The sequence below is a fragment of the Syzygium oleosum genome, unplaced genomic scaffold (genome assembly GCF_021117445.2).
Source record: "Syzygium oleosum isolate NSW1041296 unplaced genomic scaffold, Sole_v2.1 Sole_v2.02, whole genome shotgun sequence".
NCBI lineage: Eukaryota > Viridiplantae > Streptophyta > Magnoliopsida > Myrtales > Myrtaceae > Syzygium > Syzygium oleosum.
In genome coordinates this window covers 21947515-21975179 of record NW_026607486.1, presented here as the reverse complement: position 1 = coordinate 21975179, position 27665 = coordinate 21947515, and the positions used below count along the sequence as shown (strand labels likewise).

General features: G+C 40.3%; 2 protein-coding genes across 2 annotated transcripts; both read right to left on the bottom strand.

Moving 5' to 3' along the window:
- Nucleotides 1-9053: 9053 nt before the first annotated feature.
- Nucleotides 9054-11530, bottom strand: LOC115673081 (peroxidase 4-like). The gene is made up of 4 exons (XM_030595136.2): nt 11180-11530; nt 10370-10561; nt 10108-10273; nt 9054-9820 (listed from the first exon to the last, which is right to left on the bottom strand). Exons 1-4 carry the CDS (start codon nt 11525-11527, stop codon nt 9429-9431), a joined length of 1098 nt encoding a protein of 365 aa, XP_030450996.2. The 5' UTR covers nt 11528-11530; the 3' UTR covers nt 9054-9428.
- A 10572-nt stretch (nt 11531-22102) lies between these two features.
- LOC115673080 (protein NRT1/ PTR FAMILY 5.1) lies at nt 22103-27205 on the bottom strand. The gene is made up of 4 exons (XM_030595134.2): nt 27046-27205; nt 26408-26625; nt 25125-25681; nt 22103-23333 (listed from the first exon to the last, which is right to left on the bottom strand). Exons 1-4 carry the CDS (start codon nt 27146-27148, stop codon nt 22457-22459), a joined length of 1755 nt encoding a protein of 584 aa, XP_030450994.1. The 5' UTR covers nt 27149-27205; the 3' UTR covers nt 22103-22456.
- Between the last annotated feature and the right edge of the window lie 460 nt (nt 27206-27665).

The window sequence follows — 27665 nt, the reverse complement described above, 5'->3', positions numbered from 1 at the left end:
AACATATTATGTGGATGGCAGTTCACTTATAAATCTTTCAATTTAACCAATTTAGTCCTAAACCTTTTGATGATTTGCCAATATAGTTCTTCTAGATAATTTTTTTTGGCAATCACTAATGTAGACATCAGCCGTCCTATGTGGAACAACTGGCTATGACATGAACCATTTTTTGCATTATTTTTATTTTCTTCAATTTTTTTATAAATTTTCCTTTTTTTCCTTCTTCCGCGGCCGATTGCCATGGCTGGCAACCAGACATAGGCAAGTCAACCCTCGCCAGATCCTTGAGGCTTGCCCTCGATAGATCCGATGAGGTAGACCCTCATCAATCCTTGCCTGTGGCCGGTCGCCGATCATGGCGACCCGCGGAGGAAGAAGGAAAAAATAACAGAAAAAAACGGAAAAAAAAGAAAAGAAAAATTCAAAAAAATATAAAAATTTTGGAAATATTAAAAAAATATAAAAAAAATTATCCACATCAGTATTAACTGTGCAATGTAAGATGGTGAGCGTCCACGTTAGCAATTACCAGCCAAAATTAATTGGAATGACTATATTGGCAAATCGTCAAAATGTTTATGACTAAATTGACATCCGTACGATATGTTTATGACTTTTTTGATAACTTTCCCATCAACTTGTAGATCTTGATCCCATCAGCAATATACTGAAATTTGAGTCATTTCAGACAAAGTTTCATTGTCGAATCTGGACTGCTTCTTCTCCTCTTCGAAGCAACGCTCTCTACCTCTTTTTCTCTGCTTGAGCGAACGCCCTTTTTCTCTCTCTCTCCTCAATCAAGAATGTTCGGCCTTATAGAGATGATGTGCTGGGCCATGAGGCTGAGGCGGACCCAGCCCATCAGGACAAATAATGTATTGATCTGTGCACATGTAGTGCTTGGGATTGGAGTGACAATCCCGTATCAGATCATCCCTAAAATGAGCTCCATGCCAGCAACCAGGGTCACTGTGCAGGGTGGTCTGCCGGAAGACATGCTGTTCTCTTTTATTGCGGCCTTGTCCAAGAACCTGCAAGAACAAAAAAATTAAAGCAATCCAATTATCTCCCTGTCTAGCCAAAATCTAATAATAATAACAAGAAAATGGCAATTTCTCCTTTGCTTTTTACTATTGGGCTTCATCAACAATGTTTTCTATATTAAGAAAATAAAATTTTTAAGTTCATTTTCCTGGATCCCCAAGCAGGGAATCAATAGCTGATAACCTCATTATTAGTGGAACGATATGTATCACTCCACTTACATTGAAAAAGGCCAATACTTAGTGTGGACCAAATAAGAGAACCTTCTTTATGTGCAGTAACTTTAGAGATCATTGCGCTACTAAAAGGGAAAGTGATGGTCTTCGTTCGTCACTAATGAAGAAGAATGCTCGTCCCAGAGGGAAGTACAGAAATTACCGGCGAGTTAGGCACGCGAAACACAAATTCTCTTTTGCTATTAGCATTTTTTTTTCATGAACAAGTAGATGTGGACCAGACATGGGAATGAGCGTGAACACGCAAAATTTGCTATCCATGAGTAATTTTTGCCGAGTAAGATATAACAGACCATACCAATTACTTGTCGAGGTGCTGGATGTGTTCATTTTCGTGCTTTGCTTAAGGATCCTGGACGTGAAGGCCAATCATCAAGCTGTACACCATACTTTTGACTTAATGCAGTCATTTAACCAAGGACTTCAAGATGCATCGGCAGGGACAGCAGATAATTCAGTTACCGCTTTATGTTCTTGACAGATGCATGGGAAAATCGCTGTACAAACTTGTGTGGACGGGAACTAAATCAGGTGATTTTTCAGTGAAAAGTGTCTACCATGTCATCATAACAGAAGCCTCAAAACCGAATAGTAATCAAACATCAACCTCTTTTCAGCTCCCACGGATGCTATGGAACAGAATTTGGCATATGTTATCCCCCCCAAAAATTAAATCTTTTGTCTGGAGTTTATGTCAAAACACCCTTCCGCCAAAGGACAACCTGTTTGGTAGAAGAATCATATCTGATCCATTGTGCCCGATCTGTCGAAGCCTCTCAGAGACTAGCGAGCATCTGTTTTTGCTTTGCCCTTGGACGAAGCCTATCTGGGAGAACCCGGCCCTGCAAATCAATATTCAAAGCCAAGGTTTGACCCGTGTAGAAGAGTGGCTGTTGAGTTTTGTAAGAAATCAAGGAAATTCATCGAAATTTGAACTGGTCTCAGGCGTCCTATGGCTTATCTGGAAGACACGAAACAACACCGTATTCCGATGTCTCCGACCAGAATCGTTTAGAATTGTCCAATCTGCCCAGACTCTGCTTGAAAATTATGCAAAATGGAATGACGGGGGAAATTTAACAGGGAATCAATGCGAAAACCCCCAAGCTCCCAATACGACGAATCAAACATGGAAACCACAGACGAAGGATGTTTTAAAAGTAAATATTGATGGAGCTTACTCTCCCGGCTCAAACAAAGGCGTTGTAGCCTGCATTGTACGCAATACCGCCGGGTCCCTAATTGATGGATTTGCTAGATCGGTGAGGGCTGCATCAGCGTATCAGGCGGAAACTCTAGCTCTTGTCCACACATTGCACTTTCTTTCTCCTCGAAGAAGTTTTAAGCTGGAACTCAACTCCGACTACTTGAGTTTAGTCTCCTCTGTGAAGTTAGCTGATCAGCAAGGGTGGGAAGAGCGAGCACTAATCATCGAAGCTTCTCATCTGTTGTCTTGCTTTTCGGATATTAAAATCGAGTTTTGTAATAAGGAGCAAGATAGAGCTGTGGATTGGGTTGTCAAAGCCCAATATACGAATTCTCTCCCTTCTAATTGGATAGCCAATCCCCCCGGAACTTTTTTGGCCCTACTATGTTTAGATGCCCCTGCTACGGGCTTTGTTTCTTAAGTTGTTATTAGTAAATCTTTGTGTTTCTAGACCAAAAAAAAAACCTAAGCACGGCTTAGACAAAAAAGTGCCAATAAAAAAAATGGTCTCACTTACAACAAGTCCTTATTGAATTGTGCAGCAGAAGCTATCTATCTTTCGTTCTCAGTTATATATTAGTGATGTGAATGAGAGAGGACTGCACCGTCGTGATTCACACGCACAATTTATTGGAATCTGAATAGTGGTGGGGTTATTTAGGGGCCACACTAAAGCACGATTTCATTTCGTGTCCCGGCACATGAACCAACTTGCTCAAAGATTGTGACTTTTCCTTGCTCGAGTCCAAAAGAAGAGCACATGAGGGGAAAAAAGTGTATTAAAACCCTAAGCTTTTGCAATTGACGATGTAGCAGATTTCTATGCTGTTCAAATGAAATGGTAGGTTCCTGTAGAAAATCAAACAATCACACAAGGACACAAAAGTTTAACGACGTTCGGCAATGTGCCTACGTCCTCGGACAAAAAAGTCTCATTCTCTTTTGTTATTCTGTTGTGTAGTACCATTTGCCATTGTTCAACCATATATACAGGAAAGGTTGCTCCAACAAAGGAAACAAGCAACCAGAAATAGGAAGATCACCAGAAAAAGGGAAGACACCCTAGAATTATAGGAATACAATATTAACAAATCTCATTTCCTAAGATAGGAGGGAAAATCACGCCAACACTCCCCCTCAAGTTTGGCCGAAGACCTCGTCGGAGGTTAACTTGCTTATCATTTCTTGAAATACTCCCTTGGGTAATGCTTTGGTAAAAACGTCAGCCAGTTGACCCTCACTCCGAACGTACGGGGTCTTAATTTTCTTGTCTTGCACCTTTTCTCTCACAAAGTGGCAGTCCACCTCTATATGTTTGGTCCTCTCATGAAACACTAGATTTGAAGCTATATGAGTTGCAGCTTGATTAGCACAAAATAGCTTCGTAGGCTTGGTCATGCAATTGCAACCCAATTCCTGAAGTAGTAGTCTTAGCCACACAATTTCATTGGTAGTAGTAGCCATGGCCCGATATTCTGCCTCTGCGCTCGAACAAGCAACTACCATTTGCTTTTTACTTTTCCAAGTGACAATACTTCCTCCCACAAAAGTACAAAACCCTGTAGTAGATTTCCTATCTACAGGCTTCCAGCCCAATCTGCATCAGTGTAGCCAACAAGTTCCGTGTGACCATTATTTTTCATTAGAATTCCCTTTCCAGGCGTGGCCTTCAAATACCGTAGCAGATGATTTGTTAGCTCCATATGCCCTTGAGTTGGTTTTTGCATAAATTGACTTACATTACTAACAGTATATCCTATACCACGTCTAGTGATAGTCAGATATATCAACCGTCCAACAAGCCGCTGAAATTGCCCAACATCATGTAATGGATTGTCGTCTGAAATGAACTTACTATTATACTCCATAGGAATGTTGGCCGATTTAACTCCCAACTTCCCAGTCTCCTTCCGCAAATCCATAACATATTTTCTCTGAGATAAGAATAATCTTTTATGAGAACTCGCCACCTCAATACCCAAAAAATATCTCAATCTGCCAAGGTCTTTGATATCAAATTCCTTGCTCGCTTAAGTGCTTCGATTCTAGGTTGATTGCTGCCTGTAATCACAATATCATCAACATAAACAAGCACAACAACTATACCTTTGTCATCAACCTTGGTGAACATTCAAGAGTCTGCTGCCTCTCTTTTGAATCCAACCTTGATGAGCGCAGCAGTCAGTTTACCATACCAAGCTCTGGGTGATTGCTTGAGACCGTATATGGCCTTCTTCAACCTGCAAACAATTCCATCTTTATTCTGCAAGGGGTGACCAGGAGGAAGATCCATATAAACCTCCTCCTCCAAATCTCCATGAAGAAATGCGTTCTTTACATCCATTTAGAACAAGGACCATCCACAATTAACAGCTACAGACATAAGAACACGCACAGTGTTCATTTTAACCATAGGTGCAAAGGTCTCTTTGTAGTCTATACCATACGTTTGAGTGTATCCTTTTGCAACCAGCCTCGCTTTATACCTTTCAACTGATCCGTCGCTATTGTATTTGATCTTATAGATCCATCGGCAACCAACTGTCTTCTTCCCTCTTGGAAGTTGTACCAGTTTCCAAGTATGATTTCGATCCAAAGCCTGAAGTTCATCATTCATTGCACCAATGAAGATGGCTTTTTCCCTTGCTTCCTCATAGTTGTGAGGTTCCTGTTGTTCTTCAATGGCAAATAAGAAACTCAAAAAATTGTGAAAAATTTTGTAATAGCCAGCAAATTCTTGAATAGGATGTTGAGCTGAATAATAAGTAGTAAAATCGCGAAGACGAGTTGAGGGTCTAGTGACACGAGATGACTTTGGTAACGGGATTGCATCCGCTGCGCTTTCATCTGTCAGCCCCTTGGTGGCAATTCCAGTTTCAACTTCTGGAATAGCAACTGCCTCAATCTCTCGGTCCACTTCTGAATTTTCTTGATCTGCATATTCGTGACCCGAAGCATTTTGTTCTGCAAATTCGTGACCCGAAGCACAGCTCCCATTGTTGACTTCGACGTCCCCATTGCTAACTTCGGCTTCACCGGTCCCATTAACATCCACAGGGATAGGAGCAAATTCATAGGAAAACTGCTTATAATAATCTGTGCACTCCCCCTAAACGTGACTCTTGTTAGAAAAAAAACATATGAGTTTCATCAAATACAACATCCCGAGAAATATAGACACGCTTTGTGCAAGGGTCATGACACTTGTAGCCTAATAGGATTTAGGCAAATTCCCCGAGAATAACAAGGCCCGAGTGACCTCCAGTAGGTGATGATTCTTCCTTTTAGCTACCCCATTCTATTGTGGAGTACCCATACATGATGTCTCGTGAGTAATACCCTAAAATGTCTAATTAGTGTATTCGGTACCATTGTCAGTACGAAGAACCTTCACAGAAGTATTAAACTGATTAGTCACTTTATTGCAAAAATCCTGGAAAACTGTAAGTACTTCACTTTTGTACTTAAGAAGGTAAAGCCAGGTAGCTCTCAATTTATCATCAATAAAGGTAACGAAATACCGAAAACCCTCTCTAGAATCAATAGGGGAATATCCCCAAACGTCTAAATGTACCAAAGCAAACAATTCAGTTGATTTATGCAAATGTTTAGGGAAAGGCAACCTATGTTGCTTTGCAAAGTGACATGGATCACAACTACTAGAATCATGAGTCAAAGACATGTCTAAGGACTGCAACACCCGATCTGAAGGATGACCCATGCGCCAATGCCATGGACGAGAGGTATCCATAGCCCCTTTCCTAGCCACTAACGCTTCGCCATGCAAATCTAAGGTGTACAACCCATCCCCATGCAAATCTAAGGTGTACAACCCACCCGAAGTTGTCCTTCACCAATCATCCTCCTGGTACTGCAATCCTGAAACAACACCTTCTGTGGAGTAAAAATGACATTACAATTCCACTGTTTAGTACATTTGCTCACAGATATTAAATTAGAAGATAATCTCAGAACCAATAAAGCCTCACTTTTTTTTCGAAAGCCAGTTGCCCCACACCTTAGGTTGGTACTTCTACTCCGTTAGCCATTGTGATCGGTGGACATGAAGAGCTAGAAGATGTATTAGATAAAATATGTGGAGAACTACATACATATGGTATGTAGCACCAGAATCAACAATAAATCGATTTCTAGAATTAATAGAAAGTGCACAAATATTACCAGAAGTCTTGGCCAAATTTTCGGATTCAGTGCCAGAGGAACCCGAACCGTGTGTCTGAAGTAGCTGCTGAACGTGCAGCGCTAGGGACTCCAACTTGGATTGGAAGTCTGTGGTATTTTCTTGAATTGCTATCTTAGCGTCCGGACCCTTGTCCTTATTTGGACGCAATTGAGGATGTAAAATCCAACATCGTTTCTTGGAATGCCCATGTCGATCACAATGATCACAATGAAAACGAATGACCTTCTTTCTTTCCCCTTGACAAACCGAGTACCAACATCACTTTGCCTGGCATTGGAACTAACAGTGTTTGCCGAGTGCTCCAATGAGCCTGCTGATGGTGTCACAGTCGAGTCAGAATGCATGACTCTCCTCCTTGTTTTTTCACTCTGTATTATGGAGCACATGGTATTAAAGGACGGCAATTGCGGCCTCATAAGAATGTCACGTTTGGTGTCTTCAAACTCAGGCCTTAGGCTTGCCAAGAGATAGAAAATTCTATCTTGTTCTTGCCTTTGCACATAGTCACGCACATTCTGGGTTGCAAGTCTGTACTGACGGAGTTCATCCCATTGTTTCTTCATGCTCCCCAGATGTTCTGTGAATGACTGATTTGCACCTTGCTTGGAGTTAGCAAGACCTTGTTGAAGCTCAAAAATTCGAGATGCATTATTGATTTGACCATACATCTCAGACAACGAATCCCACAATGTTTTGGCCGAATCTGAGTAAGTAAAAATCTCATAGATTTTAGGCTCCATTGAGTTGAAGATCCAAGTCATAACATCGTGATCGCTTGCTTGCCATTCTTCAAACTTTGGATGAGTTTCATCGGGGGCTTTAGTTTGCCTAGTAATATGTCCAAGCCTCGATCAACCTCCAAGCGCGATGGTCACTGCTCGCGACCAATGGAGAAAATTCCTTCCATTCAGCAAAATAGATGTAAGACGTTGGCTGTTTCCCTCATTCACCAAAGCCTTCGTTGATTCTGATCCAGAGCCCGCACTCGTGTCGGGAAGTTTTCCATATTCTAATTTCGAATTTGTCACGGTGCCCACCTAGAGATTGCAACAGCCCACGTTGAACGCTTGTTTTCTGGTGAGATAAGGACAACAAAGAAAAACAGCAAACCCAATAGCCGAAGCCAAAAGAGGACGTGGACAGGACGAGTTCTTCAAATAATTAGGATCATAACCCGCTCTGATACCATGTAGAAAATCAAACAATCGCACAAATACACAAAAGTTTAATGAGGTTCGGTAATGTGCCTACGTCCTCGGACAAAAAACTCTCATTCTCTTTTGCTATTCTGTTGTGTAGTACCTGATATAGCTAGCAAGAATCACCTAGAGAGGGTGAATAGGTGATCTAAAACTTTTGATCAATTTTTAAAGCAGAAACAAATGATCAAGATTAAAGTCTAAAAGACATTCAGATTCTAAGCAGACTTTATAGCCAATGTGCTAGTGTGCAATATAAAAAATAGAATAAGAGTTTAGGGATAGAAAAACGGCACGCAAGAAATTATAGTGGTTCGGCTTAAATCAACCTTACGTCTACTCTCTCACGCTGACAGCCTACTGGCTGGATTTCACTATGTGATCGAAAGAGTTTACAATTTCTGAGCGATATCACTCTATAAATGATAGAACTCTCTATCTCACATAATCACTCTTACAAAATGTTCCTCATGATCTCAGTGTTTGGCTAAGAAATGACAAGTAGTAGAATCGGAATATGCTCAGACTTTGGACTTGTAGATTCTAAACTTCGTTTTTCCCTTCTGCTCCTCGTTAATCTTCTTTGATACTCCTCCACTTCCAAACTAGCCGTTGGACAGTCTTCAGAGGATCATCTTCCAATCTTCAACTTGGACAGATTTGTATAAAATCAATCAAGTAGCGGTTGGTTGACAAAATCTGAATCCCGCTGAATCTGGCTGCCCATACAACCAGAATATTGGTTTCCATAAGTAGAGTTTTATCTGTTATGAGATATACTTGCCTTAATGTTTGATTGTCAATCGATTTAGGACAATTTTGCATTATAAACTTTCCTTGCAAAATAGCCTTTTAAGATCTAATTAATTAAAACTTTTCTTCTGTGAAATCCATGCTAGATCACTAGCCGTTATGTACGTTCTGAGTAGTTTCAGAATCTGGATAACTTTTGGTTCTTGCTTCACATCCAGAACTCAAGTTAGTATGGGTATTTAGAAAGGTCTGAACCTTTTAGAAGTAAAGTCTGAAGTTCTTCATCTACTTAATATAAAGTCTGAATGACTTTTGCAGTAAAGTCTGAATTCTTCCTTCTGGTCTTCGTAAAGTCTGAGTGTCCAGAAAATCTAATTCTCTCAAAATATTGGAATTGACATTAACAATGTTGTCAATTTCAAAATCTATTAGGAAGTTTCCTTAACAGTACCATCTGCCATTGTTCAACCATATATACAGGAAAGATTGCTACAACAAAGGAAACAAGCAACCAAAAATAGGAAGATCACCAGAAAAAGGGAAGACAACCCAGAATTATAGGAATACAATATTAACAAATCTCCTTTCCTAAGATAGGAGAGAAAATCACGCCAACAGTTCCCTTATATATCCTCCAGTACAATGGCTTCAAATGACATAAGAATGCTTCTCTCTTGGTTTTCCACACTATTATAGATTCTGCGTCTCCGATGTTAGAAGATTACAGAATGGTTTGGACTTTTTTAGAGATGTTAGGCATATCAACCGTCTTTTATCAATAATTAATTGACCCTCCTACAGTTCTTCCTGATCTCGCCGTTGGACCCGGTGAGGGGCTTGATGTCGCCCATATTGATCATGGAGGTCACGAAGTCCTTGAAGAAGGTGCCTTGGCTTTTGGCGTAAGTCCTGACGAGTGAGTCGGTGGACCCGCCGTTGAAGAGCTGTTGGTCAGAGTGAAGGAGGCCTCGTTTCTTGACGAGGTTGACGTAGTAGTTGTTGTCGAACGATGTCGCGCTCTGGAAGTCGAGGCCGGCCAGGTTGTTATCGCCAACGCCGGTCATGCGTGGGCAGTTGCTCTTCGTCGTTCGGGCAAATGAGCTGTCGATGTTGCTCTCGTTGTAGATCCTGGCCCGGAAGTTTGTGCATCTCGCTTGCCCAATTGTGTGTGCTCCTGCGTATTTAAGATCAAGAGAACATACAAACAAGTATTAATTAGAGTAGTTTGGATCTTATAAAATTCTAAGGGTGATGAGGGGGAACCAATTAAAGTGTAGAATTGAATTAACATTTCTGTGTTCTTTAGCAGGACCGGTGTGAATCTCATAAATTCTTGAAATGTGATCAACTTGATTTAATAGATTTGGTTTGTGGAGTAGTTGCTGGTACGAAATCATTTCCTCATGGATTTTTGCAAATTATCAATTTTTCTCGTGAGAGAGAGAGAGAGAGGAAATTCACCGTATAGTGCGACGAGGTCCTTTTGAGAAAGGCCGTGATTTTGGAAGCTGGAAATGAGAGCGTTGAGGTTATTAGTTGGAGGAGGAATGCTGTTATTAGCTGCCGCCTGACTCGCAGTTCTCGCATCTCTCCTTCCCAGCTTCACATGCCACCCTGGCCCCCCCAGCTGCCCAATTCATACGCAACAAATTATTACTCATGCAAAATAATCAGAAGCTTTCGTCTCTTCTATTCCATTCCGAGTTAAGTTCCAATGACTTACTATCTTAACGGAGTCTCGGGCGATGATCGCCAACAAATCAGCACATGAGACGACGCCAGGGCATACTTTCTCCACCGCGGACTTAATCTTGTCCACCACATCGAACCCTCGCAAGGAATTTTGGTTTGGGGTCGCATTCTTCTCTCCAGTGAAAGTAGGTGTGTCGTCCAAGAGGTTCGATCCGTCGCAACCCTGATAAATAAACCATGAATATTGAATAGGCAATGACTTTGATTTGTTGTTTAATGAGCCAAACTCTTTCGTAGCTATGAGCATCAACGACATTTTCAAATGACCATATTACAATACCCAGCCAATAAAACTATGCTTTTAAATTTAGCAAATATGAACTTGAATTGACTTCAGTGCAGCATCTTACTTCATGATGGCTTACCAGGTCAAAGGGCATTCTTTTGTTTTTGCATGGAATACGTACCTTACAAATGACAAACTAGGTCAAGTGTTTCTTTTTACGTATTTGCATTGGACACCGGACAAGACAACCCGACACCATACTTTTGTTTGATTTATTCTTTTCTCTGAATATGTTGAATTCTCGCTTAAGGATGACAAAAAGAAAGATTTAGCAAATTGCTAGACGACGATGAAAAAGAGAGAGTGTTGCCTAGGCTTGGCCGATGCAAGAAATTACACCTCGAGAACATGTTGCTGGGGGGTTTTGTTGACGAATGAATGGACCAAAAAACTCGTAGGACACATACACAGATGATTAAAGGAGCATGTGCGAATTGGTCTTCAATATCGGCAAAGAATGTTGAGAAGTTAAAGTGGATGAGAATGAGAAGTTACATTGACGAAGCAATCGTGGAAGAACAAGCGGGTGAGCGAGGCACCCATGCGGGTCTCTTTGGCAATCGCTGCCTGCACGGTTTTCTTCACCGTCGGGAAGAGCTTGGGGCAAGTTTTGGCGTAAAAGTCAGTCGAAAGCTGAGCAGTCGTGCAGCCAGTAAGGAGCACAACGCAAGCCAAAGTCAAAATGGCCTTTGAAAACAAGGAAGACGAGGCCATTTTCAGCACACTCATAACGAACCGTGCTGTGTGTCTGATGAAGAAATGACTCGATACGAGGGGGATTATATAGAGAGCGGTTCTCAAGGCGACAAGGTTTTCAGCGGGTGACCTAATACGAAGACCCATGAAAGTGCATGCCAACTGTAGGTTCAGAAAGATGAGAATATAATAGGGAAAATACCGCCAAAAACCCTAAACTATGCCACTTACGGTAAATTTACCCTGAACTTTTTTTTGTGACACGAAAAATCCCAAACTATGTCACTTGTGACAAATTTACCCTTAACTTTTTTTTGTGACACGAAAAACTCAAAACTATGACACTTGCGACACATTTACCCCACAATAATTTGGCCCGTGGGCATTTTCGTCTTTTTCCTTTTTCTGTTTTTTTTCCTTTTTTTTTTCTTTTCTTCTCTCTTCCCTTCGCCGGCCACGGCGGAGGGAAGCCGGCAAGGGCGGCCCTCACCGGCGCTGGGGTTGGGCGAGGGCTACCTTCGCCCAACGCCGGCGAGGGCGATTCTCGCCCGCCCAGGCGAGGGTCGCCCTTGCCAGATCCGGCGAGGCTCGCCCTCACCCTCCCAGACGAGGGCGACTCTCGCCCGACGCCGGCGAGGCTCGCCCGACGCCCGACTCAGGCGAGGGCAACCCTTGTTGGATCTGGCGAGGGCGACCCTCACCGACGTCGAGCAAGGGCAGCCCTCGCTCGACGCCTGCGAGGGTCGCCCTCACCGAATCCGGCGTCGAGCGATGGCAACCCTCGCCCAACCACAGCGTCGGCGAGGGCCACCCTCGCCAGCTTCCCTCCGCCATGGCCGGCAGAGGGAAGAGAGAAGAAAAGAAAAAAAAAAGGAAAAAAATAACAGAAAAAGGAAAAAGACGAAAATGCTTATGGACCAAAGTATTGTGGGGTAAATGTGTCACAAGTGGCATAGTTTGGGGTTTTTCGTATCACAAAAAAAGGTTCAGGGTAAATTTATCATAAGTGGCATAGTTTGAGGTTTTTCGTATTACAAAAAAAAGTTCAGGTTAAATTTGTTACAAGTGGCATAGTTCAAGATTTTTGGTGGTATTTTCCCAATATAATATGAGAGGATTAGGCACCAAAGATGATGATGATATGGTACCAATCTCTAAAGAAGTAGGCGGAACGCGGCTTTCTTTGAAAAAGTGACGTTTACATGCCAAAAGGGTGTGATAATTTAAACGGATTTGGTGGATAATTTTGTCAAAAAGGTCTCCGTGGGTAGTTTTAATGTTTTTGTCGAAATGTCGGGATCCATAAATCGGAGTCATCCATGATAATGTCGCGTGGTCTACACATGAATAGGAAATCGAAACTTGCTTCTGACCCTGAGCCTATGTACAGCTTTTGGCAACTCAAAAGTACTTGAAACTTGTCTCACATATACCATCTAACTAGAATTTGTTGGGGAGTGGCCGATAGTCCCCTTTGACAGAAAAATACGAGGGTCCCACTAATGTTACCTATACATTTATTCTCTTGAACCCATGAATAGCTATTGTTACCTATATATATATATATATAATTGAGGAATATAAGAGAAGTGTGAGGTGCTAATTATAGTGGAATCCACTGCTGGACATAGTCTTAGTTTAAGGATAAATCATGATAAACATCTTGTGTCTCGATTTTCTTTTCTCGCTTTTACTCTCTATTTCCTTGTGATTATGCGCCTAATCCTAACAGAATTAAGAAATAATAGAGTCAATCATTTACCGGGGACTCGTTTTTTTATAACTGCTGTTTCTAGGAGAAGCAGATGCCTAATATAGATAAGAGAATGGATCGATAAAGTTCGAATTTTGACAATTTCTCTTATTGGTGTCATTAATCCTCAATTTGAGAATCTTATTTTTGGGTGTAAGGCCTATCTTTCCATGAGATATATTGATACATAATAATGGTCAAATATTGATGAAGGATCATCTCAAGAGGTTTCATACTATGCAAATAGTTAGTGTCAAACTTTTTGGCGGCTTAGTTCGTCTCTACTCGCACAATTATGGGTCAAAATCTCTTTAGATTTCTAAGAGGCGTAGCATGCTTCAATACGGTCAAATAACATGTATGGCTGGATAGCTCCGTGTGTCTAGTCTTAGATGCATAAAATTTTATGCAATTCACAGTTTTCTAGAGAAGGTTCCATGCCCTGTCAGTTTGATATACGAGGATGACGGGCTTCTCGAATGCGTTCCTTATTTTAACGTGTCGACGCCCACACGCCATGTTCCTCCAATTCCTCCTATATGTTTGTCTTCTCTAGGAAAAGGGAATATCCTTTGGATGTTTTACATCTCGATGATCTCGAGATCCGGACGTTGATCAAGATAAAGCCTTTTAGGGATTTGCTTAAGTTCTATGCACTAGATACTAGGCGACGGTAAGAAAAATGAAGATGTGAGTTTTTAGTCATCCAACGTGTTTATTAAGTCCAATGCATCGTATTTTGCTTCTAAATCAATAGTACATGTTAGTATTTATGTTTTATCTGGGTATAGTTAGCCCTAGTCTTGGAAAGTCAAAAGGTTGATGTCTTGAAATTCCCATCTACTTAAAGGGTTGTTCCGATTTGTTTCTATATAAATTTTTCTAAGGTTTCCTTAAGGGTTACTTCTGTGTATATTTACCTTTTATCTTATGGTAGACCTTTTTTAGGTGGTGAGGGTTTCCTTTATGTAAAGTATTCAATTATCAATTCTTCGACTACCCTTATTTACATGAATATTCAATAACTTGGATGGATGAGGGCACGGAACGGACCAATACGGAATGTTCCTTGCAGTACCAGTTCTGCTAGATAGATGTGTTTGACCTTTTGTAAAGTACCGTTCGTTCACCAGCTTGCATCCTTCCATAAAGTACAGATATGCCGGCACAAGAATGTCTGGTATGACGGAAACATTGGATCAATTTTATTTATAGGCGATGGACACATTTGACGTCAACCGCCAACCGCATCGGATGCTAGTTGCAAGTTAAAAGCACAAGCGAATAAATCACACTTCAATTATGTAAAAGGGAAATAACTGAGACACTACATTAATCTTGCGTGAATCCTGTGCTGTGATTGATTTCATCGATTGTGCACATATGCCATAACGAATAAATCGACCAAGATTCACTAAGTTGATTGGCCGATGGGTTCTCAAGTTTCATAAATACTTTCTACACATCATGCCTGCATGAAACTGTTCTAAAGCCGCCCGAGAAGCTTCTTTGTTTGTCCAACCGGGATTTTGAAGAGCAGAAACTGCAGTGATTTGTGGGGGAGTTGTTGAAACGATTGTGACTCCGTCGTCTATCGAATTACTACTTAAGTCAACAAGCTTATGCATTTTCATTGCTTTCTTTGTCTCGATGTCATCGTCCGGAGCACTTGAGTTTAGAAAACATGAGGCCTGCATAGACAACATTTCTTGACTATTTAGTATTTATATACCGGTTCTCTTTGACGGTATGACCCTCCTCATCGATCTGGAAGGGTTGATTTAGTAGATTTAAGACTAAGTTTTCATTTCACACGTGAGTTTTCTTCATATTTTTGCTGAGCTGACAAGCATGATGCATGACTCTATGGCAAGCAAAACCAAAACTTCATACTCTTGACCATATCAAAGATTGTAAGTTTTGTTCATTCGGTCAATAAGGCGTTCCGAGGAGTTTGTCGATCAAGGAAGCAAGCCACTAGCAATCAAGGTAGGGTAGTTCCCACTACGTACGAGTACGCACGCTGGCAAGGGTTAATCCTACATTTATAAGATGGATCTTCTACTCATGGAATGTGGAAGAAAATCATGCACGTATGATCGTAAGTTTATAGGTTATATAAATAAAAATTAGTAAATTGTATACAAATTGGCAATTTGCTAACTATAAAAAAGATTTGGCAATTTCACAAAAGTGTTGGTAAATTACCTACATCTTACCTTGAAAAAAGAGCCACCGTTCATTTCTTTTATTAATGGTTTTAATTAACAGTGAACGGAAAATTATAACTCTTCCAATTTAATAGTAGCTGATGGGGATTTCGTACCATTATTGCTTGTTGTTATTATAATATTAAATATCACTTTCGTAGGCCATAAGGGAAGAAAGAACTTTGTGGTTTTTCACCATGTGAAGGAATCTAGAAACTGGCCCGAAAGGCATGTTCTACTTGTCAAATAATAGTTGAAAAAAGAAAATTTCTGAATAGGGGCCCTCGCATTAATGTCTGCAAGGACATTAAGTTATGCTATTCGATTCTCGTTTTGCTAACGGGACATGATCATTGACTCATGGCTAAGTTTTGAAATTGCGTCAACATGTTTAGGTAATGAGAGCTATTCAAAATCTGATCATGGACATGGAATAGCGCCTGTAATCGAGTGTTGATTTGGTTCGAATCCTCGCATGTGGAACAATGTTCAAATTGTATGATTGGTTCAAGATCAATTTGACTTCCTCAATTTATGTTTTGCCTCCATGTCAAGGAACATTGAAACGTCTCCTTCTAACATGTCACCATCACCCTTTGTTTTAGCACAAATGATTGAGTCACGAAACCATGTCTTCCTCTACAATGTAAGAGAAAGAGTCTAAATCTTCTTTGCTATATAAGTCACAAAACAATTTGATGGTAAATCTAACAAGCAATCTTATCCCAAAATGGTTGATTAGGGTCTTATAGGTGACATCCTTAGGCATCATGACATACCTTTAAGTAAGTATGGGGCTGTTGATATGGGATATTGGGGGTCATTGATAATCAAACTCTCTAACTAGCATGCCACGATATTATTAGATTTGTGCATTACAAAAATTACGTGATTCATCACTATTGTGAGAGCTAATTATCTCGAGAGAATTTTCAAATAAAGACCTTAAATGGAGCCAATTTCTCAAAAGATGGCTCAAAGCGGACCATGTATCAAATTAGGACCTGAAATGGAGCAGTTTTCTGAAAAGATAACCCCGAGTAGACCTTGTCTCAAATAACGACTTGAATTGGCTAACTTAGTCTCAAGTGAGGGCCTAAAGTAGACTTCATCCAATGTTGCTTGTTCTGTTCCTAATTTTCTTTCTTTTCTTTTAGTGATAAGTATCTTAAAAGTTCTAAAACTTATCACAAAAGTGCAATTGAGCCCTAAAACATTTAAAAAGTGCAATCAAGTCCTAAAACTTATCAAATTGGTGCAATCAAGTCCTTCCATTAACTCCGTCCAACTTAACTAATGGAAAACACTAAAGTAGCTTTTTTATTATTCTCTCTCTACTACGTGGCACTAACGTGACTAAAATATGAAGGATAAGGCCAAAATGACCTCGTTTTGGTCCAAATCTAATAGTTTAATATAAATATTATTTAAATTAAATTTAAAAAAAGGAAAGCAAAATCGAGCCCTCACCGCTACCTCCCCACTATCACCGGGGCCTTCACCTGCGGCCGACCAGGGTTGTTGGCCATTAGTCGAGACCTGGCAACCTTGGTCAACCCTCGCAACACAATCGCTAGCCCTTTCCAGCGACAGTGGGGTGGCAGCGATGGTCAAGCCCTGCCCTCTTTTACCTTTCTTTTTTTAAAATTTATTTAATCTAATTTAAATAATATTTAGTTTAAAAATCATATTTGGACCAAAATGACGTCATTCTGGCATTGTCCTTCATGTTTTAGCCACGTCAACGTCACGTAGAAGAAATAAAATAATTAAAAAAATAACGTCAGCATTTTCTGTTAGCCAAGTTAGACAGAATTAATGAAAAGACTTGATTGCAACAATTTGACAAGTTTTAGGAACTTATTGCATTTTTTGAAAGTTTTAAGACTCAATTGCACTTTTATGACTTGTTTTAGGATTTCCAATTGTTGACACCTAAATCTTGGCAATGCAATTTAATCTTTAATTGCATAGAAAAATTAGGGATTGACTTCGGCCTCTAAAAAAAATATTAATTAATTTGCATATAGAATTAGGAGCATTTTGCATATAGATAAATTACATTTGGACCGACGGTGGATGGTTTTGAGCTTAGTCGAATTATTTGGACTGAGCCCAAGAAAGAGGCAAAATTCGGATAAGGCTTGGAGGGAGTGTTAGTGGTCGAAAATCACAAGGAAATGGGGTTTTGAGCTTCAATAAGCTGGATTTAGCCCATGAGAGTAAAAGGCTTTAAGCTTAATTGTAATAAGCCCATAAGGAGTCAAGCCTATAAGTCAACTGTTAAAATATGTCTCGAATTTAAGTTCATGAACAAAATCCGACCCTAGATAAATTACCATTTATGAACGCCCAAATATTTGTCATGGAAATCTAGATTTCTTTGACATCATAGTCCGAATATGAAGAAGGATTTTCTATTTTTGCAAGAGTTATCGCCATGCAAAGCAAAAAAAGAAATAGAAGATATTTTACTTTTAAATTCCTATCCTGATTTGGTGTTTTTACTTCGTGCGAGACAAGGACTCAAATAAGGAATTATTGGTCTGACTTTGACCAAGATATTTTACATGGTTTCATATATAAGTATCTCTTCTTCGTTAGATGCCAAGGGTCGCAGCGTGATCTTTGTTATCTTCATGTCCAGAGATTGAGAGAAATATTGAAGTGTCGTTCACGAGTGCTTAACAGTAGATATTTCTCCGTGGATTTTGTTCGTGGAATTGCATCAAGAATTCAAGTGTTGAAACCAATTAAATTCTTATGTTAAGAATTTGCGTATAATTCTTCATGAGATTAAGAAATTATTTCGTAAGAAATTATATGGCTAAACACAGCATGAGTTATTGAGTATAATTGGGGCTTAGAAAATACTGAGAATATTTGAGTGACTCGAGCGCGGTTGTAATCTTCATTGTATCGCTTGATTTATAGTGAAATTCGTTGCTACTTTCCTAGTGGATGGTGGGTCTCTACGATCGAATCACGTAAATTTGATGTCCAATTTATTTTCTTGCTCTGTCTATTTTATAGTTCGATTCCGCAACACCAACAATGATTAAAAGGGCCCATAATTGAAATTAAAGCAAGTTTACATTTTCTTATGCCTACATAGTGCTTTAATCTTTGTGTGCAGATTTTTTGGTGAAAATCCAGCAACACCCTCGCAGCCTTCTTAGTCACTGTGACTGTCTGGTCGTGCAAGCAACTAACTGCGCCTGTCGATCCTGACTATAACGTCTCTCTCTTTTCCTTGTGGCATCTCTCCCTTTTTTCTTACCAATGGCCACCACTCAGAGACCTCCCTGTGCACCTCCGTAGGCGAGACGAATCCATTACTAGTCACTCGCGACACACCACCAACCCGCGAGTCCCTACAGAGCCGTGACCAGCCAGCCATTGTCGCCAGCCACTTTGCACCACCGTTTGAGCACCATCCTTGGCCGAACACCACCGCCAGCCGCTATTATGATCCACCGTCCGTTGGTTCAAATTTTGAAATATTATCTGCGAAATAGGTAAAATCCTATCTAAGATTTGATTTTCGGTTATTGCCTAATTCGAATGATTGATATCTATTCAAATCTTTTGAGTGATAGGCATATCTCGATTAGAATAACTTTCCTAATTCGCAATTGCACATGACCTTTAATTCGAATCTATAAGCCTTTAGATCGAATTATTTATTTCACGGGTTTAAAATTGATATCTTGATTGTTAAGCCATAAGATTATCTGACCAAAAAAAAATTCAGAAGATTAGAATATTGATTTTATTTGCGACAAATCTCAAGTTGATTGGATTTTGTTTCATTGTTTGAATTGATCTACTTGGTACTCTTGACTTAGTTGTTTGATAGTTGAATATTTTAGTTTAAATTTAGATGTTAAGTTTGAGAAAGTTTTAGTGATTGTGCATTGAATTGTTGTGTTCGTTTGACTTGAATCGATGAGTCTTTACATGTCAAGTTTGTAATTAATCGATGTCCATAAGATTTGGTAGTATAAAAAAGTGATAATGGTGAAACTAAAGCTGAAAGTAATATTTTTGTAATTCAACTAAATTACTGATTTACTAGCTAAGTGTTGCTTATTAATCACTTGGTTGATTGTTTGAGTTGTCAATATTCATGTTATCGATTATTTGGATTGTCAATGTTCACATTGTCAATTTATGACCATTGGCTCATAAGTTACCGATTACTTATCAGTGGCTTTTGATTAAATGATGATGGCTTAGCATGGAACTAGTAAGGATATATGCGTTGAAGTGCATGTAATTGATTGTTTATTATTAATTGTATGAGAAATGGCAAATTATTGTGATGTGTATGGCGTCTATTATATTTTTATGAAATGTATGTGAAAGATGCTATGTGAGGAAGACATTTTTCATGGCCGATTCCCCTGTATGAAAATGTGTAAAAGACTTCAGAGTTAGCCAAATGTTCTACCGTCTACAGACGGGTCTCTACAAGATTGAAGGGACATGAAAGTCTTATGAGTTGGCTCGTATAGCCTATGTTGACCATCATCATGAGGCCATAAATTGATGTATTTATCCCTGATGATGTAGAGGACACCCATGATGATTGTGCCGTATGGTGTGGCAAAGGTATTTATGATTCTAATTCCGAAAAGTTGATGGTGACAATGCCATATGTGTTGAGATGCCCCGGGAGTACTGAGGATACCTTGTAAGTCAAGATGGGTCCTAATTAGTGATAAGTATGAAGTCACATGTGTATATCGGTGAGCGTCATAACAAGTATGAACTAACTTATGCATATCAATGAGCTTCATCACGAGTAGGGAATACATATTCCCTGTATATAGTGGTGAGGCACTATGTAATATATGCTCATCCTGAAATAACATGCCATCTACTTGCATCTGAGTGGATAATCTTATGCAAAGTTGTTAATGGTCTTCATCGGCAGATAATGATAGAAAAGATAGTGAATTTACTTCTGCATTTGTCATACCTGGTTATTTAATACTTGTCTTGAACTCACATTGTTAGTTGGAATGACGTTAACTGGTAAGAGAATTTCTTACTTAAGACTTAGAGATTTCATTTACTAGGTTTCTACTCACTCCTTTATTTTTTTAGATATGTAGGATGAATTCCCGCCGCCATTGCTTTTCGGAGCTCCTATGTATTTCTATTGTGTATATGAAAATGTGCTTGTCCCTGAATGCCAGTATTATATACTAAGTGTAGTTCCATCGTATCAAAAGATGTGGGGCTTCAAGAATGGATTCCCCATCAATTTGTTGCTTGATATTGGAATATGGACGGGGAGTTAGTCAGACCACTTAGGGATTTCGATAGTCCCTCTAGTTTTGACGCCATTGATGGCATGTCGATGGGTGAAGTCCTTGATCCGTAGTCTAGTATGTGACTCTGTATAGGCAAGTTTTGGATGCAAGAGTATGGGATGGTATCGACAAGACCCGACTTGCTTCCTAGAGTTAGTGCTTTGTATTATGTTCCTTTTGCTACTTCTATTAATACTTGGAAGAGGGAAGATAATGGGAAAAAAATCATATCTGTAAATTATTAGAACTTGCCCATTATGTTTCTCGTATTTTATGATTTTGAGCTTCCGCATACTAATAATAATAATTATGAGTTATAATCGGATAAGACATGCGTCATGTGTGACATTCTGGGGTGTCACACATAGCCCTCACCTATGGGCAGTGTGGCCGGCGAGAGCGTTGTGGCCCTCGCCCATACCAAGCGAGGGCATCACAGCCCTCGCCAACCAACAAGTGAGGGTGTCAGCCCTCGCCTGGATCTGGGCGCGGAGTCCCTCGCCCATGGCCAACGAGGGACGTGACGCCCTCGCTCGAATAGGCAAGGGTCAGCGACCCTTGCCTATGACCGACGATGGTCAGCCAGTGACTTCGCTGGCCCACAGTTGGTGAAAAAAAAAAGAAAAGAAGAAAAAGGAAAGGAAAAAAAAGTACTAAAATTCAGAAATTTTTTTCATTAAAGCGGGTTACGTAACACTTCCCACGAAAAGATTATTCAAAATTAATTACTTGGGATAGACCTCAGAAGTGAACAATTATGCACGTTCACATATCTGGGTTCAAAAGGCAGGAACCATTTTTCATATAAGAAACTTATAAGTAGAAAATATAATTAGAACATGTTTTGGCTCCTGCCATAAAGTCAGAAGAAACTTATAAAAAAAAAATTGTCATGTAAAAGGCAGGAACCAAAGTATTGTTCATATAAGAATCGATTGGATATTCAAGAAGCCTTTGCCAAGGTTAACATAATTTGCATTGCCTTGTGCAGATTATAGTGAGTGAAAATATGATTGCGGTAAGGGGTGTCAAAATGTCAAATCCAAAAGTTTAAAATATTAAGTAAAATGAGACAACATACATGCAAGCCGCAGTCAAACCCAATAATCAAACGAATGTGAGATAATACTTTGACAAAGGGCCGGCTCTTGGATGGTGCACTTTTATTTAGTACAAGGTACGCACGAGAGTGTTTCATTTCTTTTCCGTTCCTTAATCTTTTTCTAAACTTGGCTTAGTCATAGTCTGACATATTCGGTAGGACATTTGGAAACCATTATTTACATGTTCAAATGATAGTTAAAAATCAAAATGGATCTTGTGTTATCTCCATTAGAGCAATTAGATCGTGTTTAGAGCGATTAGGGGTTCAGTGCTTTGACAAAACGAACTTGAGGAATGTTTCAAATAAGATCAATTGGATAATTTTGTAATCAAGTGAGCAATTAAAGTGGTTTATTCTCCTCTTCTTTGAGTTTTACAAACACTAAAGGAAACAACAAAATTCAGACCATGTAAGCAAAAAGGCATATAGTATGCAATAGAACAGTCCTAATACAGTCAATTTCTCTCATATTCTTCAAAACCAGCATTTCAAATCTAGAGGAAATTGTTCTCTCTTTTGCTCTTTTTTCTTCTCCTCTCCTTTGAGCAGAATGTAATAATTGGATTAATGCATTATTAACGCTATATGCTTTAGCTGCAATAAAGCCAGATAATCACTCCTCTTCGAGAAGTGTGAAGATGCATGCCTTTGTGATTTGATTTTTTGTACCACTCTAATTGAATATCTTCATACTTGTAACCCCAGAGGAGAAATTTCCAAGGCTTTGGCTTCAATTTGCTCACAGCCCTCAACTTCCTTGATCTCCCTCTTGTAGACGTACCTGCTAGATGCCCACAAGAAGGCACCAAGATTCAGTGTGGATATGACCAAAAGGAAGCCATAATAATAGTCCAAGTGAGAGTCATTCAAGTTGTTCCCGATCCAGCGCTTCTGTCCGAGCTTCCCGGTGATCTTGTCCACCATTGTTACGAGAAAGCTGTTCAAGAAATTCCCGACGCCGATCCCGCTCGTGAAGAACGTGGTGCCTAGGCTCTGCATGTCTTCCGGCGATTGATCGTAGAAAAACTCAAGCAATCCGATTGCATTGAAGACGTCCGCGATCCCTAGCAGGATGTACTGAGGCAGTAACCAAAAGATGCTCATGGGGACAATGTCCTTCGAGCCTGCTATGTGGTGGGAGCTGATCACGCGCATCCTTCGAACTTCCACGGCATAAGCAACGGCAATAGCAATCACCTGGATGACGAACCCAATCCCAAGCCTCTGGAGCAGCGTGATCCCTCTGGGGTTCCCAGTTTTCCGGCGCATGAAGGGCACAAAATACCGGTCGTACATCGGCACGGAGATGAGCATTGAGAGGGTCACGAAGCTCCCTAGGGAAGCGGCAGGGATCTTAAAGTCTGGCCCCAGGGTTCGGTCCAAAGTGGTGCCCTGTTTGACAAATAACGTGTTGATCTGTGCCCATATGGTGCTTGGGATTAGAGTGACAAGCCATATCAGGATCATCCCTAAAATGAGCTTCATGCCTTCAACCTGAGTCACTGTGCAGGGTGGTCTGCAGGAATTTGTGCTGCTCTCTTTTATTGCAGCCTTGTCCAAGAACCTGCAAGAACAAAAAAAATGAAGCAATCCAGTTATCTTACAGTCCAACCAAAATCTAATCAATAAAACAAGAAAATGGAAATTTCTCCTTTGCTTTTAACTATTGGGCATCATCAACAATGTTTCTATATTAAGAAAATAAATTTTCAGTTCAATTTCCTGGATCCCTAAGCATGGAGTCAAAAACTGATTATCTGACTTTTAGTGGAACGATCTGTATCACTCCACTTACATTGAAAAGCCATTACTTAGTGGACCAAACAAGAGAACAATCTTTATGTGCAATAACTTTAGAGATCATTGCGCGACTATAAAAGAAAGTGATGGTCTTCGTCCGTCACTAATGGAGACGAATGCCCGTCCCAGAGGGAAGTACAGAAATTACTGTCAAGTTACGCACGTCAAACACAACATTTCTTTTAGCATTAGCATTTTTTCTAGGAACAAGTTGATGTGGACCAGAAATGGAAAATGAGTGTGAACATGTGCAATTTCGCTATCCATGAGTAATTTTTGCTTAGTAAAAGTAACAGGCCATACGAATTACTTGTCAGAGGTACCCCACGTGTTCATTTTCGTGCTTGCTTAAGGATTTGGGACATGTGGGCCAATCATCAAGCTGTACACTACACGTATGACTTAACGCAACCATTTAACCCAAGACTTTGAGATGCATCATCAGGGACAGCAGATCATTCAGTTACCGCTTTATGTTCTTGACAGATGCATGGGAAAATCACTGTACAACCTAAGCACGGCTTCAAAGACAAAAAAGTGTCAATCAAAAAAAAGAAAAAGAAAATGGTTTCATATCACATGAAGTCCTTATTTTAATTGTTCAGCGGAAGCTATCTTTCATTCTCAGTTGCACATTAGTGCAATGAATGAGAGAGGACTGCACTGCTGTGATTCACGCACACAATTTATTAGAATCTGAAGAGTGGTAGGGTTATTTAGGGGCCACACTTGAGAACGATTTCGTTCACACATGAACCAACTTGCTCAACGATTGGGACTTTTCCTTACTCGAGTCCAAAAGAAGTGCACCATGAGGGAAAAAAAAGTCCATCGAAACCACAAGTTTTTGCAATTAATGATGTAGCAGATTTCCAAGCTGTTCAAATGAAATGGTAGGTCCCCTTAAACCTCCTCCCGTACAATGGCGAATGCTTCTCCTCTTGGTTTTCCCCACTACTAAGGACTAGCGTCTCCGATGTTTGAAGATAAGAGAATGGTATGGAACTTTTCAGAGAAGTTAGGCATATCAACCGTATTTCATTAGCCACCCCCACCACCACCTCCACCACCGCCACTACCGACCAACCATGTAATAGTCATGATGAAGAGGATAAGTAGTGTAATCCAGAAAAAACAGAAAAGTAAAATCATTGACTACAAGAAAGGGACAGACTTTAGTTGATGATCACAGAAGATCTTGAGTTCATTCACTTGGGTTGGGTCGTTGTCAGTGGATCTCATTTTGTCATTTCATAAAATTCGATACTCTGTGTAACGTCTTCCAATTTTCTAATTAAAGGCATAGTCGTGAGTATGCAATATGGCAATATTTGAAGTCCGCGAGATCTATAGTTCTTTCCTTCCAGTTTTCCAATTTTTAAAGATTGTACGGCTTATTTTCCCCCGGACGCCCCATTGTTAGCAAGGAAAGAACAAAGAAAGCTTAAGCATAAATCCACATTAATTTCAAGGCTAAACAAAAGGTATGAGCTGTGGATAAAACCGACGGCATTATCAAAATGTCAGTAATCAGCAGAGTAGCTAGCTAGCGTACCTGAAAACCGTAGTGTGATGGACCTGTCGTTTCCCACTACCAACATAATATCGTAGCTCGAGCTCGTGAAGCGCTGAGGGATCATCAGGAAGCCGAAGCTTCCTGTTTTTAAAGGCAGTGATGGGTACTTGAATTAGATCTTTTGCAGGACTCTTGGTCCTCCTAACTTTGTGCCTGTAAATCGGTGTCCCCAAGTAAAATATAAATAGGGACAACAGCAGACCGACCGTGGGGATTCCGTACCCCAATCCCCATCCTAAGTTCTCTTGAATGTACACGAGGCCAAGCGTGGCAAACAGAGCGCCCAAGAACGAGCTGAACATCCACCAATTGAAGAAGGAGACCTTGAGCTCTTTCTCATGAGGATCAAAGTCGTCGAACTGATCGGCGCCGAAAGTCGATATGTTTGGTTTAGTCCCGCCGGCCCCGATGGCGATTATGTATAGGGCACTGTAGAAGAATGTGATTTGTGAAGTGGAGGCCCTGTTGCAGACTCCATTTGCACATGTTGGCCTCAGGGATTTTAGCGACACAGCCATTGTAAGAAAAATCATTCCCTGTTGAACAAGTTACAGAGACATCATTAATTACACCTAGAAATACACCACACAACAGGCAAAAACTTTGAGATCCCCCCCATATCATACTAGTTGTTGATTCGACAATAAGACCAACTGCATATGTTTCTTGGCATGTAAAATCTCTTGGTATTTTCTGATGAATCCAAAGTTTCATGTCTTAATCAATTTAGATGAAGCTCATTTTCCACATTACAGATAAAAAACAGAAAAAAGAAATCATCATACGAAGGGTCCAGTAGACAATGAGACCCTTCACAGTGGGCCTGGGTGTGAGATTAAGCTTGTGGAGAACAAAGATGCAGCTCATTCATTGGATCAACACCAATTCATTGGTCCCACAAACTTGAAAATCGTATTCCTCAATTAGCCGTCACCAGTGGGTCACAGCAGATTTCTCCCAAACAAGTGGTATGCTCTGTTTTGATAGCTCACTATCATGTAAATGATCCAACTTTTTTGAGAACTTTCACCAAAGCCACCATTACAGTAACGGACCTTGTTGTTTCTCCATGCTGAGCAACCAATAATAACACGCTAACATGACCAACTCGACGCTATTGATGATGAAGTTCTCATGCAAAATCAAGACTCTGATCATTTGATGCAACACAAACACGATAAACTTGAGACCGATAGACATCAGCCAGGCATCACGCATCAGCAATACTGGCACTAAAAATTTATAAAGCAGGTGGTAATTACCATGACATAGATGAGAGATGAAACAGTGAAAGTCCAGAACCGACCCAGATAGGCATCGGCAATATAGGCACCAAGAATGGGCGTGATCCACACAGAACCCGACCAGTTGTTCACGTTCCTAACAGACGACACAGTGTCTTCATGGAGTTGGGTGGTCAAGTAGTTCACCAAGTTGGAAGCTATTCCATAAAAAGCCATCCTCTCAAATGCCTCATACCCTGCAAATTCGACCCAGTTAAATGAATGACTCGAGACCCTTTTGCTTCACTTCGTAACTAATTGGTGGCGGAAAAGGGCTCCATTAAAATAACGCTAGTTCTGAACTTCCACTATTACTAAAGGGCATCAGTTCGAGCATCATCATCATCATCATCATCATCATCATCAGAGAGAGAGAGAGAGAGAGAGAGAGAGAGAGAGAGAGAGAGAGAGAGAGAGAGGAGAACGATCAAAGAAAAACGGAGGCTTCTGTGATGCAAGATGAACTACGTAAGCTTCAAAGGTAGAAACCCGAGAACGGTATTGAAGCAGTAAAACTGTCATAAATTAAAATTTAAGAATCTTGAAGAATCTTTGGGTTGCTTTTGAAGTAGTTAAGTGTAAAGTAAGACGGTGGGCTTTTTCTTTTGCAAGCTTACCAACAAGAAAAGCACAGGCTTTCCATTTTCCAGTCTTGGAGGCCAAGACCGGGCGACATCGAAGATCCACAGTGCCATCTTGGGTGTAATCTTTGACATCCATGAGAGAGCGAGAGACAGAGAGAGAGAGAAGTCGGAAGTAAGGTCACGAAGAGGTAGTGTAAGAAGTGGCAAGCTTTATAGTGGCTATGTACAAGCAGGCGAAAGGAAAAGATGCTTTCCTGGAGTTTACCACGTATAGTGGAACTTGGGCCCGTGTAATGGTCTCATTTCCTCCCTAGTACCTTCGATATAGCTGCGGTGACGTCTCGTTAAGAGTGATCAATTTCAGGTTTCATCCAACTATTCGTTGTTGAAACGGGTTTCTCATGTTTTTAGAACATGAAATCTATCCGTCGGAACAGATTTCTCAATTTTTGGAACCTAAAACCTATCCTGCATAATTTGGAACTCGAAATCTACCCTGTCACAGGTTTTGAGATCGATTCCAAGGCCTATCAGGTTCCGCCTATATTATTAATTGAATGATTGCAATTAATTATCACATTTAATGATCACCATTTTTTGCTATAATGTATTTACCACAACTTATATTTAGATACATAAAAATGTAAAACATT

What these genes read in the sequence shown, in the direction of transcription:
- LOC115673081 (XM_030595136.2), bottom strand. Translation starts at nt 11,527, where the DNA reads ATGGGTCTTCGTATTAGGTCACCCGCTGAAAACCTTGTCGCCTTGAGA. An exon ending in TCCACGATTGCTTCGTCAAT is followed by an intron (nt 10,562 to 11,179) that starts GTAACTTCTCAT and finishes TTTATTTATCAG; the next exon opens with GGTTGCGACGGATCGAACCT. An exon ending in CCCGAGACTCCGTTAAGATA is followed by an intron (nt 10,274 to 10,369) that starts GTAAGTCATTGG and finishes TGAATTGGGCAG; the next exon opens with CTGGGGGGGCCAGGGTGGCA.
- LOC115673080 (XM_030595134.2), bottom strand. Translation starts at nt 27,148, where the DNA reads ATGGATGTCAAAGATTACACCCAAGATGGCACTGTGGATCTTCGATGT. An exon ending in AGCCTGTGCTTTTCTTGTTG is followed by an intron (nt 26,626 to 27,045) that starts GTAAGCTTGCAA and finishes TCGAATTTGCAG; the next exon opens with GGTATGAGGCATTTGAGAGG. An exon ending in CATCACACTACGGTTTTCAG is followed by an intron (nt 23,334 to 25,124) that starts GTACGCTAGCTA and finishes TTGTTCTTGCAG; the next exon opens with GTTCTTGGACAAGGCTGCAA.